This window comes from Takifugu rubripes, chromosome 14 (genome assembly GCF_901000725.2).
Source record: "Takifugu rubripes chromosome 14, fTakRub1.2, whole genome shotgun sequence".
NCBI classification, from domain to species: domain Eukaryota; kingdom Metazoa; phylum Chordata; class Actinopteri; order Tetraodontiformes; family Tetraodontidae; genus Takifugu; species Takifugu rubripes.
In genome coordinates, this window is record NC_042298.1 from 4,888,978 (window position 1) to 4,905,369 (window position 16,392).

A 16,392-nucleotide genomic window follows, 5' to 3' on the forward strand; every position below is an offset into this window, starting at 1 on the left:
TTTTGAGTGAGACCGACAGCATCGACGGATCTGCTAAAATGCGGACTGCAGCGCGACAGATGGAGCGAGGAGGCCCGGGAATAACCTAAATGTTTCAGATAAAAATGTCTGAAGTGGACTGAAGAAGGGAAGCGACCACTCGGACTCTGTTCAAAAAAAAAAAGAGAAATGACACGAGTCCATTAGTCTGTGCAATTACATTGTCTCCATGCGTCACCTCCCAGAAGTAGTCTAATAATGGCCCATTTGTTGACCACAAACCACATCCATTCATCCCATCCTCACACACACACACACACACACACGCGCACACACGCACGCACACACACACACACACACACACACACACACACACACACACACACACACACACACACACACACACACACACACGCCAATATTATTAAAACTATGGTTTTGGACATTTTAGTTCTTCTCTTCACGGGGTTGATGTTGGCGTGGACAGGATAGCAAAGAGACATACTCAAAAAAGTTACGCAAATATGTTTATTCTCAGAATTATTTTAATATTCCAAAATCTGCCTTGGTTGAAGGAACCCTCTGAACTCAATGGTTCAGCTGTGTCTTTTTTTAAATTTAAACAACAGGATGCTGATAGTGGAGTATAATCAAGCTTCCTGAGTACAGCAACAGTGTGTTTTTTGAATGTTGTCACTGCAGTAAAGAAATAACATACATTTCCCACACGTTTGTTACTGTTCGTGTTACATGCCACGGTTTCCCTCCACCTCATTTGTCCCCTCATAAACGTTGACACAGACACTGGCATAATCAGTCTCTCGCATGGCGATCCAAGAAAGAGAAAAATAAATGTTCAGGGTCTTCAGAGAGCGGCTGCAGGTCACACCGGCTGGTCTGAAAGGGCGAGGGAAACCGCCCCCGAGTCGTACGAGCTCTTGATTGCCTGTTTGAGTGACAGCTGGCTGCCGGGGCTCCGAGCAAGCGACGCTTCGATCTGAGCCTCTGAAACCTGCAGGAACAAAACAGTGAAAGTCTCAACTCAGCTTTCGCGGAAATGTCCCAGGCTTCAACTTGTTACCTCTTCAAACTTCTTAGCTTTATACTGCTCAGCTCCTTTTAGGAAGTTCAGCAAGATGAGGTCACAGAGAACCGTCCCCTGCAGACAGGGCAAGTTAATACTAACGCCAGACATTTTCTGATTACTTTCTCCGGAACAGAATCTCTTACCAGTCCGATGGAGGTGAACGCGGCGACTAAATTGATCAGCGTTGGGACGGTGTCAAACTTTCCTGCCTGGTGGAAGCAAAGAAGTGGTGGAAACAAACAGGTTTGTGCATGAGTTCAGTCAATACAGTTCCTTTCTTCAGTGGCGCTTTACTAACAATCAGCACGGTCAAACTCACATTTCCAGTGACCATAACATCAAAGCGGATGGCAAAGGCTTTGTGAAGCCTCCGATATTCAGTCCCGTTCTCTGTCTTGAAATGTTTGGCGAATCTGCATAGAAAGGCAACAAAACAAGGGGCTGCTTTAGTTAAGCTGGCACAAAGGTGGAGAGGCGATGGGCCGTACCTGAAGTTGTAGCCTTTGGAGACGGCATTCTTGGCGAAGGGCGCGTCGAGTCGTGAGAAAGAATATCTCGGGACACAAAATTCAACGCTCCAGTCCAGGTTACACTTCCACTCAATGTTTATTCCAATTTCTCCTCCCTGAGTCAGAAAAAAAGTCAAGGTTTCAATTTACTCGTGTGTTGTAGATAGAAAGCGACCAAAAGGCTAAAACCTAAAGTAATATCCTATAATAATAAGAGTTAATGTGGGTTTCCACCATTAATCCCATTTCAACTCATGAAATTAAAACTCAAGACTGAGCTGGATGATGGGAAACTGCGCCGATGAAGGCGTAGATCAGAGAAAAGGGGTCTGACCTGGTCTGCCAGGTCAGCGATCTCCTGCCCAGTATACTTCAGCATATCTCCCACACGGAATATGGGGCAGAATGGGTTCTTCTCTGGATGGTAGTTGCATTTCTTGATCTGCTCGGTTGTCATCGTGGAGGGGAAATTTCCTCTGAGACCGGAAACAAAATGATTTTCCGGTTGTGGGTAACGGAGGTTCGGTGTGCTGGTGAAACCCACCTGGTGACGTCGAAGAGCGGGAAGCGGATGCTGTTTTTGATGAAGATGGTGAAGTTGTTCACATCCAGCATTGGCTCACTGGAAAGGACAACAGAAGAAGACGGTTGAGGAGGACAAGCTGAGGCTTCCAGGACACGTGCGCGCACATCTTACATAATTTGATCATCTTGCTCCGCTGGACACCATCCAGCGATCTCACACCGGCCATCGGTGTTGTTGACGGGGTCTTCGGGCGGGAGGCAGACTCCCGTAATTGCACCTGTGCAATGTACGAAGAGGGGGGAGTTACATCTAGGGCAGTTAAAAGGGTTAAACCGCAGCTTAGGCTCACCATTAGCGAGGATGGAGCCGAAATGATCGTGGCAGTCTTTGTCTGTGCTGCAGTTAAACCTGGAAGAGGTCTGAAAGGCACAAATAGCCACATGACTTCACTGTTGTCAGAATATTCTCACTGATACATCCTGCGGGGGGGGGGGGGGTTGCTCTTAATAAATCTAATATTGATGAGTCTCTATTTACCGATGAATGAAATAAAATGCCAGCGATTGATTTGATTTGCTGATGCAAGCATCTCACTTAATGTCATTGTATTACGCTGCTCTTGAGGCATCCAGCCTGGTGTTCGACCCATTTCCCTGTCAGGTGAATTCATTATGAGGAGGTGACTTAGGAGTCACAGTTATGGTTACAGTTCATTAGTTATTGATTACTTATCAAAACGACTGCACATGTTCTCTTGTTACCATTCCTGTGCATCCTCACCTCTCTACAATGTCCTTGGAACTGGCTGTCAGTGATGAGGAGTTTGGTTATGATGCAGAATACCGCAGCACCCTGAAACAAAGACAGCGCCCAGGTTTCCGATGACAGCGAGAGGTTGAGGGTTAGGGGCTACGACCTAATAATTCATAGTTAAAAACAGAATAAATAATCCCCGCGAGCGTTACCAACCTGGGTGGGGAAGACGTAGTCGGCCACATCCATCACCTGATTGTGATGATACCCAAAGCCTTTGACTTTGGTCATCACGGCGGACTCGATGCCGGTGTCAGACGTCTGATAAGCTTTCTCGTGGATGAAGACCCAACTGCAGGACAAAGAGCAGGATTCGTACCTTTCATGGGAGGTCAAGAGGTCAAAGGCAGACGCTGACACCGAGAGAAGGCAGATAACCAGGTGTGTTTTCATACATGTTCAGATAAATGAAAACAGAAAGTGTTTGGGGGGTAGAAACTTGTGAGAATGCAAACAAAACCCCCAGAAACAACAGGTGGGTTTAAATTATTGTCACACTCCCACAATTAAACAACTTGATTGGAAGTTAATAGGAGTCAAGTCACAGAACCAAGAAGTAACAACAATATTCTTTATATTGGCCCATTATAGACGGATACTATAGATGTGGTCAGATAGCACATCTCTATAAAACTGTGTTCAAAATTTAGTTTATTAATTAGTGTTTAGTAAGATAAAAGGTTTAAACATGATTAGACACCTCAAAAAATGCAGTTCAATTAACAGTACCTACTTTAAATTCAGTATTAAAATATCTTAATTAAACCTGATTGAAAGTCAAATATAGCAGTGTTAGTTTTACTTCCCTTCTTGTGTGATAGAAAAAAGGAAGAAGACACTTTCAAAATCAACAGACAGGAGGAATCAAAACCACATGTAAAAAAAAAAATAAAAAAAAAAGGAAAAACCCCATAATCACCCCAACATCATGCAAACGCAGAGACTGACCCAACAAAGTACGTGATGATGAGCAGCTGTACGATCCGGTTGATGATGCCCACAGACCAGCTCTTCACCACCACCGACTTGGTGGTCTCGTAGGTGAAGAAGTCCGTGAGGAAGCCCCGGAGGAACGAGCCCATCGCTGCCCGTCAGTGTGCACCAGAGAGCCAATATCTTGAGTATGAGAGGAAAGTCTGGCTCCGGTTCGCTCTGCAGGGGGTGGCCTTGAAAAGCCCACTTTTGCTCCTCTCTGTGGCAACCGGTGATCTGTGTCATCAAATATTTGATGGCCTGGTCTAATCATCTGGCTCCTGTGCCCACCCACCCATGCTCATTGGTTTAGGGCCAACAGACAGACCTCCCACTCTCTTCTTCACTGGGAGGCCTTTACGAGAGCCCTGACTTCAAATGCACCGAAATAAACGATCCATCGTGGCGTTATTGGCAACCGTGCAATAATTGTGACATGTGATACAACCACTTACTCTCACAAACACGGACACCATTAATGCCTCTCACATCAGGAAGATAATATAATGCAGCAATGACAGAGCGCGCGGGCGTGTGAGTGCGTGTGCCTCAAGACGATGTCATTTCTTAAGTGGGTCCATTATGTTTGCGATCAATTAATGGTAACCCAATCCAAGCCAGGCACAAACGCACGCACGCAAACAGGCGTACAAGCTATCAGGCAGAACGTGATGCTGGTCACATGTAAGTATTCCTGATGCCCTGAATCCCAGCTCCTAATGTTGATGCCCTAACATGGCTCAAGACCGATTATTTGGAGTTCAGAGGTTGGTTGAAAGAACGTTTGGACCATATTTGCACATATTGGTATTTGTAAAGTGCAGGCAGACAATCACGCACATATTAGGCAACACCAAGGGTCATCCAGAGGTCTTCTGACCAATTTAACCATTTTACAAGAACAGGAGGAGTTCCTTATCTCAACCAACACCGTCAGAGTGGGAGCGAAGCACACATCCGGCAGTTTGGGCTCTTAAAAGCCACCTGGTTTGATTGACATCAGTGTAGCATCACTTTTACAGACCACAGTACATCTAGAGCCCCCACAGCCCAAACCACTGTCTCTGAAATGCTCGACAGTGTTGCCATCAAACTTCCCGGGATAACACTTCATCCCAAACCGCCCTGCCTGGTTAAATGGTTCTCAGCTGCAGCACTGCACAGATTAGAATCCTGTCAGAATGAAGATGACAGGACTCGAAATAAATCCAGATAAACAGTACAAAGGTAGCAATTTCTTATCGACTATGATTATTTTCAGTCGATTCTTTTGGATTTGTCATGGGACCAGAGAGACTGGATTTTGTGTCAGAATTATTTAGTCCTTCACTAGGAAGCAGCCTGGTGGGCCCAGGATCTCAGACTGATGAGCATCTCATCTCTTAGATACAGCCAGACCCTCGCAAGCTTCAACAGTGATCAGGAAATTCAATTCGGAAATGAACGCCAGAATCCCTCGATCACAGCGATGGGTCTGCCTGGAGAGCCTGACGCCATTTTGTCTCTGAATGTATGCTTTATCCTGAAGAGAGTTTGTTACAGATGTAATTACCAAGGTGTCTATATATATATATATATATATATATATATATGTGTTCTCTGCCCTGCTCCATGAATGCCTTGTACCAGTAGCCAATTTGACATCAGGCAGATGTTCCCTGACCCCTGACGTGGACCTTGTTGACCCGGGCAACGTCCGAGCCAGTATGACTCTATCAGTTAATGTTCCGCTCATACCGAGGTGTAGGCATATACGCGTAAGGAGCAAACTTCCGGACCAAAGTCAGCGGCTTAAACCACTGGCCTATCCAGTCGCATATAAGCCACTGACATCAAGACAAGGAAGCTCCTCACCATGCACGGAGGGTTTCACCCTAAGTCCATCGTCCTGAGGAAAGGAAGCGAAAGGAAGGGGGCCGAGGACTAGTAAGTGTCCGAACTACTGTCCAGGAGGAAATAACAAGCTTCCAAGAATACATCAAGAAGATGACCCCCACTGACCCACTGCTGAGTGAATGCCTCAGGCAACAAAAGCCCACCAAGGAGGAGGAACCTGAGGGGCTATCATGGAAGGACAAGCCCATGCATGGTATGTACCACAGACAAATTGAGGAAGTGGCTGATAGAGAAAACATACCAGTGGCTGACAGGACCGGACTGAAAGACAGCACGGAGGCACTAATCATGGCTGCACAAGAACAGGCCCTGAGCACCAGAGCAATAGAGGCCAGGGTCTACCATACCAGGGCCAACCATAAGGGTCTACCATACCAGACAAGACCCAGGTGCAGACTGTGTGGAGACGCCCCTGAGACAGTCCAGCACATCACAGCAGGGTGCAAGATGCTGGCAGGCAAGGCATACATGGAGCGGCATAACCAGGTGGCTGGCATAGTGGACAGGAACATCTGCACTGAGTATGGGCTGGAGGTCCCAGGGACCAGGTGGGAGACACCTCCGAAAGTGGTGGAGAACAAGCAGGCCAAGATCCTGTGGGACTTCCAGATCCAGACTGACAAGATGGTGGTGGCCAACCAGCCTGACATAGTGGTGGTGGATAAACACCAGAAGCCAGTGGTGGTGATAGATGTAGCAATCCCGAGTGATAGCAACATCAGGAAGAAGGAACACGAGAAGCTGGAGAAGTACCAAGAGCTGGAGGAGGAGATGGAGAGAATGTGGGGGATGAAGGCAACAGTGGTGATCGGGACACTAGGGGCAGTAACACCCAACCCTAGTAGATGGGTCCAACAGATACCAGGAACCACACCAGAGATCTCTGTCCAGAAGAGCGCAGTCCTAGGAACAGCTAAGATCCTGCGCAGAACCCTCAGTAAAAGAAATATTAAAATATTAACAAATGAGTTACATGATCAGGCTGATCAAAACTTTAGTTTTCAATTATTCAGCAGTTTTTGTTTCATGTATGAGAGATATGTTGATCTATGTATGAGCTTATCCAGTGGAGGGATGATAAAATGAACTGGAGCTGCAATTCATGCAATGATTTTGAAATGGGGAAGTCAACAGAAGTACACAAGTTTGGACTTAAATACGTCCTAATTCTATTCTCCCATTAAATCTTTAAAAGCAGGATCGAAAGGGTCGTGTCTCTGAACGACCACTAGAGGGCGGTAATCAACAAAGCAATTAATATTTACTGAAAATGAGTCATTTATTTATTCCATCATGAAAATTTTATAAGTCAAAATACACAGAGAAAACGGATTTTAAAATGATTTTCATGGCAGGAACAAAACTACCTCCTGGTTCTCACAGCTATAAAACTAAAATGACCAGTCTCCACTGGTCATGTGGGGGGGGAAGAGAGAAAGATCTCCATGAACTCCAGGAATGTGGTACACCAGTATACCACCAAAGAATATGGATGTCCTTTTTAACTGTCCAAAAGCACATGCTCTGTCTGAATAAAGGATGATTTTACACTCAAAACAGGAGAAAAATACAACTAAAAATGTAACTGGTGTGTCAGTCCATTGATGAGAACTCAGAGAGTAAAGGTTTGGTCCTGTGTGTGTGGAAATGTGTTCATTCAGATTCCTCCTCTGAGCTGGCAGGGGTGGACATTGCTTCTTCCTCCTCTTCATCTGACTCCTAGGTAACAAAAAAAGTATGAGCACAAGATCTGGACAATCCCCGAGACGCCCAGAGAGCAGATCTTTTCTAAAGAACAACATGCGCTTGTTGCTGTTGCCTGACAAAAGCTCCGCTCCTGTTACCTCCTTCTTTTTCTTCTTCTTGGACTTGCTCTTGCGATCGGAGTCGGAGGAACTCTCCTCGCTGGTCTCAATGAACTCTCGACTTTTGAAGCTGTCGTTGCCACCTCCTCGCTCCTTGTCCTTATCTCCTCCTGCAGACTTCCTCTTCTTCTCCTCCTTTTTACCCGCAGATTTTTTGGTTTCCCTAATAAGCCGATCGTGCAGAGACAGACGTGTTTAATTAAAGTTCAGGATGAACAGAACTTAGTCTGGGATGCCAGTCTTACTTCTTGGAAGTGGTGGTGGGCATCCTCCCACTCTCTTTGTACTCCTTCTTTGCTTTTTCATACTCCTCTTTAGCCTCTCCTGCCTTTGTTTCCCATTCCTGAAGTAAAAGAAGCAGCAAAAGAATGAAAAAAACGACAGCTTTGACACCAGGCAACACTTCACTGGTGACGTGAACGCATGCCATTAAATGCCACATTGGCGAGGAAGAAAGAAATTTCCCTCGGTTCCCTCAAACGTTGTTCTAGACTGTCATTAAATAGTCTGAAATCACTGAAGAATAAATAAAGGAGTGAGAAGCAGCTTTTTAGTAATCTGCACTAATCAGCAAGCCTCACCTCCTTCTCGTCCTTGCCCAGCTGTCTCCACATCTCGCCGGCCTTCTTTGATATCTCTGTGACGGAGATTCCCGGGTTCTCTGACTTGATCCGCTCCCGGCTGGCGTTGAGCCACAGCATGTAGGCACTCATTGGCCTCTTGGGGCCACCGGTATCCTTCTGCTTTTTCTAATCCAAAGAAAAGAGAAGAGTTTAGGGACTGAAAAGATGTTTGTCTTCCTAAAATCCTCAACTGCTGTCCTGTCTCACCTCTTTGCGTGGTTTCCTCTCTTTTTTCTCCTTCACCACTTTCACTTTCTTTGCCTTCTTCTTTTTTGCACTCTCGTCCTCGCTATCGTCCCCTTCATCGCTGCTGTCGCTGGCTGAGGCGTTGCTGTCGTACCTGTTTCACGGAGATGGAGAGAAAGAGGAGTTAAGTCCGCGTCTTTATTAAAGCCACGGCATCAGTGGACGGACAACGGTCGCTCACTCTTCCGCTATGTCATCGTCTTCTTCCCCGGGATTGAAGGATTCATCTAAAAACGACAGGGGGCGGAGTTAAACCGACAGATTTGCTGACCTGATCACACGTTTGGTACCAGATCGACTCACCACTTCCAGAATCGGACTCATCGCTGTCGTTGCCTTCCTCCCTGATCTTGCCCTCAGCCTTCATCCTCTCCAGGTAGGCGTCGTGTTGGTCGTCGTCCGAGTCGCTGTACTCATCAATCTTACCCTTCATGCCCTGAAAGCACATCTCAAAGTCAAGAGAGATACCCACAGCGCCGCTGAGAGAGCCCACAGCCAGTCCACATCTGAAAGAGTTTTAATTAGCCAATAATTGCCGTAATACTGTGGATTAGTTAAAGAGAGGGAAATACGGAAAATGAAAATGGCCCCATTTATCTCATTCAGCCCAGTATCACTGACAGACACTGGAGTGCTCAGAGGAGTTGGCTGCGTTGTATTTCTTCTCTTGTATCAATATCAGTGTCAGCCACTCAGCCAAGCAGACGCTCATTAAAACAGGAAATGGATAACAGGTCCATTGACCCGGTCTTTTCACCCCATCACTGCTGTAACCGCAAAACCAGAATTAGTATTCTTGCCATCACGCAGTCCTGGAACTTGTAAGCTCATCTATTAACATACACAATCAGCGCTGAGTGGAGTGTTAGAGCACACCAAAGAGCCCCTGAACATTAGTCGGTACGATGCAAAACCGATACACACGGTCAGGCGTCAAAGACAAACCCCGATGCCCCATTAGTAATGCAACGATCAGTTATAGATCACTCTTGATTCATCTGATTCCACACCCATCAAATCAGAGAGGTACAATGAAAGTTTATAGGACCCAAAAACACAGCACCCATCCCATGCAAGAGGAAGCAGTTCACACTCGACACCTGTGACCATACCCACCTTCTTCTACAGGGGTAAAAGGAAAGACACAGGAGAAGGAGCGCGTCAATATCTGGGATTTAAGTCCGGCAATGTTCATGACAGGTTTGATTTCTAATCTGAGATGTTTGGATTAGGTGCTTTACCTCTTTGAACCCTCTGTTCTTGATGTTGAGCTTCTTGGCATTCACAAAATCAAATAGTTTGCCATATTCCTCCCTACAAAAAGAGAAAAGAAAACTCAGGGGCCTTCAGCAAACATCTTTTGTATGTGGTTTGTGAAGAGAAATGATCACAAATTAAAAACCTGCTTTAAAAGCCATAAAATAGCTAATATTAGAGATATGCTGCTGGTCGACAAGGCTTTTTGGTGTAGGTTTCGGAACTTCCTCTTAGTCTCACACAATTATTGTTGCTTAAATTGAATTCTGTCCATTATATAAATTTAAGGAGTGGTGTTAATGTCTCGTTGCATCTCGTTTACACTTTCCATTAACAGCCTTTCTAAACCTCAAACAGCAGCTCATGACTTATGCTGCATGAAGGTGGGGGAAAAAGCTTACTTATATTTCCTGCTTTCTCAATAAATGTACTGAAAACCAAATTTTACAAAAAACCTACAATCATCTACTAAACCCCAGAGGCAACACGATTCTTCCTTAAACCGCCAAAAAGCCTGTAACACCCTGAAGTGGACAGCAGGGGGCAATAGAGTACAAGGTCAGATCCCAGACATGCACTGTGAACGTCATAGATCTCAGACATAGATTTAAATATGCAGTTTATGTGTTTGGTGTATCTATTCGAGACATTGACATCTGACCTGCATCATATTAGTCTCAGGTTGACTTCAGTCCTCACCTCTCGATGCTGCTGAAGGTGTACTGATTTCCCTGTTTTGTCTCAATTTCAAAGTCAAAGGACCGAGTGGTGGTGGTGCCTCGGGCGAAGTTGACACAGGAGATCTCCTCGAAGCGCAGGTGTACAGGAGGCTTGTGGACATAAATGAAGCCCCTCTCTAGGGGGTATAGAAGGCCTGAAGAAGCCTTGTAGGAACAGGTGATGCACTGAGCACCAGAGTGACTGTGGAAGAATGAGAGCCACTTAAACACAGCTTGCAGAAATATCAGAAAAAGGCTTTTAATTGCAAGTTTAGCTACATACCCCTGGAAGTTTCCAGGCACAGTGATCTTGCGGTTGACCAGAGCCTTCATAACTCTGCTAACCATCTCATAAAGCGACCCTGACATGTGTTTACTGAGTTTACCCTCAAACCGACGTTCAACATCCTCCCTGTTAGACACACACATAGGTAAGATCAGAAACAGTTGAGGGCATTTCTGAAGCCACTCTGACTGCTCCTCTGGCTGCATTACAACATGACAGCATGTTGTTAGCTGCTCTATACTCACTCGCTCATGTTGAGGGCGAGGTTGATGTTCTCCTCCTTGGAAAACAGCAGAATGAGAAAGTGATAACGTGTCTGGCCCTGTTTGATGGGAGGGTCCAGACTGATCTAGTGAGACAAAATAAGACAGAGCAGTGGGAAATTGTGCAAAAACATTACAGAAGAACTAACATAGGGAAGCTTAGAAATCAAATTACCACAAAGAACATCTGTCTTTGATCCTTGTGTGGCAGCAGGAAGAGTCGGAGAACGGTGGTGTAGGGGATCTTGTAGTCAAAGGTCTTACCGTGAAGGTGAAGGAAAGTCGGGTAGATGCGGATGTCGTATCTAAATGAGGGAATAAAAGATTAGAAAGGTACTCATCTTAAAAAACTTAGCTCTTAAAAGCTTAAGACACTTACACTGAATAATGAAATAAACAGTTGCTTTTCTTACGACGTTTGTTCAGACAATTATGGAAACCCTGGGACCGTTTCTAGACCTACCTTCCTCTGGGAGTGAGACACTGCAGCTCTTTGAAAATACACACAGCATCGCCAGTGGCCTGAATCACATCAGCCTTAGACAGCACATTCTGAGCAAAGGCCTGCAAGGAATTCAACATTTTAATACATGCTATAAGGAAAAGAGATTAAAAGAAGGAAATGGAAGCGGAACCTATCTCCCAACCTCAACTGGATCTTGTCTTTCATCAGTCTGGTTGGGTGGGACATAGAAACGGACCTCCATGAGGGAGATCTCTGTGTCGTCGTTCTGGTGGAACTCCAGAGTCACCTCGTTTTTCCCAGTGGCACATTGGGACACGTTGGAAAGTGGGATCTCAAATGCTGTGTTTTCATTTATGTCAAACTGTAACAGAGGCCCTGAGATGGGAGACAGAGACGGGAAGTCCTCATGGCAGCAACCGTTACAAAACAACCAGTTTAAAATATTTTACTTCACTTTTACTCCCTTTTAAGACTGATTGCATTGATTATAATAAAATTTGAGTATTCGTGGGTTGAATAAAGAAAAGTTTGGATTGTATAACTAAATACTGTTAAGGGAACCGAGATGTTTGCACTCTTACCAGAGAACTTGGCCGTACCCCAGTTCCATCCTTTCACACTCATGTCCCTCTCCGTTAGCTCCACTTTGTAGTTTGCCTTGAAAAACTCCAAGATCTTTTCAAAGTCCTGAGAAACAAAAGGCAGGGGAGGGGGCAGAGAGGCAGGCACGCATGATGTAAACTGCGAAATGATGCTGACAGAAAAGGAAGTGATAACTTGATGAGGAGGCAAAACTGCCAAAGTGAGGGTGAATTCAGGTTAGCAATACAGGCTGTGTGTAGTTCAAAGCTTTAACCCCCCCCCGAGAACATGAGAGGATGGAACGCTAATTGATTACACCAGTTACAACCGTGCTGCCCACTTCTGAGGTCTCCTGGGAAGACAGGAGGTGAATGTAATCCATCCAGCCCCTCAGTCCTCTTTCCTTCAATACTGTCGCTGACAATCAGCTTGTTTATTTATCCTGCAGGCCTGCTTACAACTAGAAAGGTCACATACAGCAAAAACACATGGTCAATCTCTCCCTCTCTCACACTGCAGCACACACATGTGGAAATGATTGTGCCTCATGAATGTGTGCGAAATGAGTGTGAGGAAACAGTTTACGCACCTGGATATCTGACTGTCCGTAAGGTTATTACAGCCAATTAGAGCCCATGGAGTCAGTACGTGTGCACTAATTTTCATCAGTGTGTTTGTTAGCCCGAGTTAAGACATTGTTTAGACAGCAGAGCATGTGTGAGCAGATGTGTAAATGCATAAAAAACAGGCTGGTGCAGAAGGGCGCCTGTTTGTGTAGACGTGTGTTCGTTCACAGTTGTCTTCATCGGGCCTGCTGCTCAGTGTTTCTGTCCTCCTCATTACGGTTTTGGCAGATTTGTTGTTGCTCAGTTCATTTAATCATAATAAACACGGACCTCCCCCCAACCCACCACCCACAGCCTTATTGAATACAACTACTCGTCTGGCTTTTATTACTCCATTTTTCAACCATGTAACCCAACAACATTTAGCTTCTCATTTGTTGAAACTGTGGACATGAGAAAAAAATTAGGAAATTCCTTCGTTTGGGCACACATGAGGACAGTAAGTTTGTGTTATGAAAAAGACTGCAATAAACTAAATATCTGCCGCCCCCATTAGCGTCTTTGTACTCCACTACAGTCAACCTACGTTGCCCAGTGTCCAGTCCCTTAGCTCAAAACCTTCTTCCTTCTATGCCTGTACTTCAAGTTAGCAGACACCTCTAGAGCCACTGCTCCTCTGGCAGACAACTGCAGATCAGCCACAGCGCTGCAGCAGCTAGAAAACCAGCCAATTCTCCAATACTGACACTAGCTGTGGGATAATAAACAATGACATCATGGCCGGCTCTCTGAGACAAGAGGATCCATCTCTAAAAAAGAAAAAAGTGCTGATTAGCCCCTGGAGACACTGGCGATTACAGCCAAGACTCCAAATTATACCTGCTCCTCTGTTTTTCACTTGTGTGCTGACATTCCCCATGCATTCGGAGCAGCAGTGGGGTGATAAAAAACAAACACAACCACAATTATTTCTCATCTGTCCGCTGAGCCAAATTAGCTCGGAGGATTGATATAAACAGTGACTCACATGAGCCGATGATTACACTGTTTATGGAACACACATGCTAGTACTGCTTTTCCTCATTAATCCCATTAGGCGCTTTGGAGACAAAATGCGACTCATTTAGGACACAGACAAAGTATAGTGCAGCGTTTTGTTTTGGTGGAAATGTCTGACAAAAGAAAATATCAAAGTTGTGTACTGGTGGTTTTCCCGCTTGCGCACGAGCCCTTTTTATAAACACTCCACTGAGAGCTGGTTTGTAATATTCCATTACTGACTTGGTCTATTCAGTAAACCAAAACTGCTATAGAAACAAAAAAAAAAAAAAAAAAACACCAAGGAGAAAGATTTAGTGTCAGACAGAGGCTTGTGAGCATATATCGGCCTTTTGAACACAAATAAACTGTAAAACCGCTGGTTCATTCGGAGAAAAACACAAAACCCACTGGCTATCAACACAGAGGCCAGTTTTTACAATGAAAAAAGAACACAAAAACCACTTACTGTGTCCCTAAATCCATCATATTTGTAAACATGTCCCGTGCTTGTTCCAAGCTTGATACCATGACCTAAACACACTCGTCTCCACTGAGCCAGGTTGAGCTCTCCTGCGGGGATGCTGTCCACCTTTCCTGTCTTGCTGCTCTTGTAAACCACATTTTGTTTGCTGAAACGAAGCCGTCCGTCATTCTGCGAAAACATTTTAAGACCACAACTGAGTCACATCCACACATACCACAAACAAACTGATCAAAGTAACTATGAGTGCACAGGTTATTTTACAGGTAATTTTCTGTGCGTTCTTTCTGTGTTTGTTGGAGAGGATTACGGTGTATTAAATTGGTGTGGTTCTTGTATAGGCATAAACACAATGACTATAGGGGGCTGAAGAATATACTGACCCAGGACCCTTTGACCTCCTGGTATATGTCATTGAACTCCAAAGTGTCTCCCATCTCAGCCACAAGCGATAAAGAGTGCTCTGCAGAAACAATGGAAAAGATTAAAATGACATGAAATAAGATCACCGAGAGAGCATCTAAGTCCATGTCAAGTACTGTCTAACAGTGTGGACAAAAGCTGTACGTTAAGTATTCGCCATCTATATTTTGGGCTATGACATCCCAAATCCTGCCATACAACATGATGTGCTGTGGAAACTTTAAACCTTTGGACATTTTAGAATGGACAGAATTATAAGGAAAAGTGGAAATGTTGTTAGTGTGGCATTTCTTTAGAGCAGACGTGAATATGTGGAAAGAATCCATGTATATTGATATATGGAGAGTTTCGGCCTCTACTTGTCCGAGCGTCGCCTGTAAAAGTTAACACTAAACTTAAAACTTTGCAAAATCATTGGTACATTTAAGCACAGGGCTCATAATCTCCCCTAGATTATAGGTTAAAGTTTATGGAAACATGGTAGTCAGACATGCAGTTATGAAGTCTGTCAGCGTTTAGTTGATGTTGCCAAACCCAACTGAGTCATACTGACGAGAAAGACGGGGGAAAGTAGCCATCAAGTTATGTGTAAACATTAAAAGCAGTATTTATTCTGTTAACCTTTGGTAACATTTGGTATTTCTGACTTGAACTAGCCACGTCCCTCACGCAGTTAAAAATACCCACTGGAGCTAGCTAAAGATTTGCATTGTTGACTATTCCTTGTGGAGGCGCGTTGCAGCTTTGTTTCGTTTCTTTGATCACTCGTAGATTTCTTATATTGCTCGCGTGGATTGTAACTAATGAACAGTGAGGGTTTATTCTCGACATGTTTCTGGATGATGATAATGGAACATAGGAATCTATGCTGCGCCACTTGCCATGCTATGCTAACCAGCGCCGCTTTGGTAGTGCTCGTTTCAACGCACAATGACATAGTGGTTGTTCGAGACAGTAGAAAATACGGTACGCACCGCAATGCCGCCCCACACAAAAGCGCCGTATAACAAAATCAAACGCCCGCGCAGGACTTCTCAAAATAATAAATTTCAGAGATACCCAGAGTTGTTCAATGAAAATAAGCCTTCAGACGTCGAAAAGATGTCACTGAAGACTACTTTAACACTCTCGGATCACTCTGAAATTGTTTCTAATACGGAATAACAAAAAAATCCTCAGTCTTACTGTCAATGTGATGAGAAGAGTGCCCTTTTTCCCGCGTGTAGCATCGAGGGCTAACCTTACGTCAACGGAAGTAATAGTTAAGGATTTATTCACTTCCGGTTTGCGCTGATATTTTCCTCATTGTATAAGACTTTGCCCAAAAAATTGTTCAAAATGTGGTTTTATACTATTGACGGAACATTAATTTAGTTAAATTAATTAAATTACTGTGTCGGACATAAAAAGACGAATGCTTAATAAGGCCGTCGAATAAACCGCAGTGACGATATACAGCCACTGGATGGCACACAACACAACTAATGAAATGGCCTTTTTTCTTTTTTGTCCCTCTCTTCTTATTACAATTTTTATTCTTAGAGTTATTGTAGTAGTGTAGTAAGTGTAGTAAATATCAGTATAACCTAAATCATATTTTGTGTATTTGGAATATCTTCTATTTATTTTTCCATTCTCAAAAGATCACAATTGACTGCAGAAAAGCCTTGGAACAAATCAGAAAATACTCAAAATATATATTCCAGCCGATTAGGCTACATGTGTCGAAATAAAGTCATTTGTCCGTATTTATGTGTGCGTGCTTAGAACAATTTTATAATCTGCTTTGACT

General features: G+C 44.4%; 2 protein-coding genes across 3 annotated transcripts; both read right to left on the minus strand.

Moving 5' to 3' along the window:
• Positions 1–493: 493 nt before the first annotated feature.
• p2rx3a (purinergic receptor P2X, ligand-gated ion channel, 3a) lies at positions 494–4,043 on the minus strand. The gene is made up of 12 exons (XM_029847384.1): positions 3,863–4,043; positions 3,071–3,206; positions 2,882–2,953; positions 2,451–2,520; positions 2,273–2,378; positions 2,120–2,197; positions 1,910–2,051; positions 1,555–1,691; positions 1,386–1,479; positions 1,210–1,275; positions 1,061–1,138; positions 494–991 (listed from the first exon to the last, which is right to left on the minus strand). The coding sequence occupies exons 1-12, from the start codon at positions 3,994–3,996 to the stop codon at positions 863–865; spliced, it is 1,242 nt and encodes a 413-aa protein (XP_029703244.1). The 5' UTR covers positions 3,997–4,043; the 3' UTR covers positions 494–862.
• A 2,999-nt stretch (positions 4,044–7,042) lies between these two features.
• On the minus strand, positions 7,043–15,902 carry ssrp1a (structure specific recognition protein 1a). 2 transcript variants are annotated; one of them, XM_011610597.2, is made up of 19 exons: positions 15,786–15,902; positions 14,561–14,640; positions 14,163–14,348; positions 12,089–12,194; positions 11,689–11,882; positions 11,505–11,605; positions 11,217–11,346; positions 11,024–11,127; positions 10,776–10,904; positions 10,473–10,694; positions 9,758–9,830; positions 9,633–9,638; positions 8,820–8,952; positions 8,698–8,743; positions 8,478–8,610; positions 8,229–8,396; positions 7,893–7,990; positions 7,627–7,810; positions 7,043–7,501 (listed from the first exon to the last, which is right to left on the minus strand). In XM_011610597.2, exons 2-19 carry the CDS (start codon positions 14,612–14,614, stop codon positions 7,436–7,438), a joined length of 2,133 nt encoding a protein of 710 aa, XP_011608899.1. In that variant the 5' UTR covers positions 14,615–14,640; positions 15,786–15,902; the 3' UTR covers positions 7,043–7,435. The 2 variants fall into 2 exon arrangements, with proteins under 2 accessions (XP_011608899.1, XP_011608900.1); XM_011610598.2 differs by lacking the exon at positions 9,633–9,638.
• Between the last annotated feature and the right edge of the window lie 490 nt (positions 15,903–16,392).

What these genes read in the sequence shown, in the direction of transcription:
- ssrp1a (XM_011610597.2), bottom strand. Translation starts at nt 14,614, where the DNA reads ATGGGAGACACTTTGGAGTTCAATGACATATACCAGGAGGTCAAAGGG. An exon ending in AAAGACAAGATCCAGTTGAG is followed by an intron (nt 11,606 to 11,688) that starts GTTGGGAGATAG and finishes AATTCCTTGCAG; the next exon opens with GCCTTTGCTCAGAATGTGCT. An exon ending in GACGATGACATAGCGGAAGA is followed by an intron (nt 8,611 to 8,697) that starts GTGAGCGACCGT and finishes TCCGTGAAACAG; the next exon opens with GTACGACAGCAACGCCTCAG.
- p2rx3a (XM_029847384.1), bottom strand. Translation starts at nt 3,996, where the DNA reads ATGGGCTCGTTCCTCCGGGGCTTCCTCACGGACTTCTTCACCTACGAG. An exon ending in TCCAAGGACATTGTAGAGAG is followed by an intron (nt 2,521 to 2,881) that starts GTGAGGATGCAC and finishes TGTGCCTTTCAG; the next exon opens with ACCTCTTCCAGGTTTAACTG. An exon ending in CGGCTCCATCCTCGCTAATG is followed by an intron (nt 2,379 to 2,450) that starts GTGAGCCTAAGC and finishes TACATTGCACAG; the next exon opens with GTGCAATTACGGGAGTCTGC.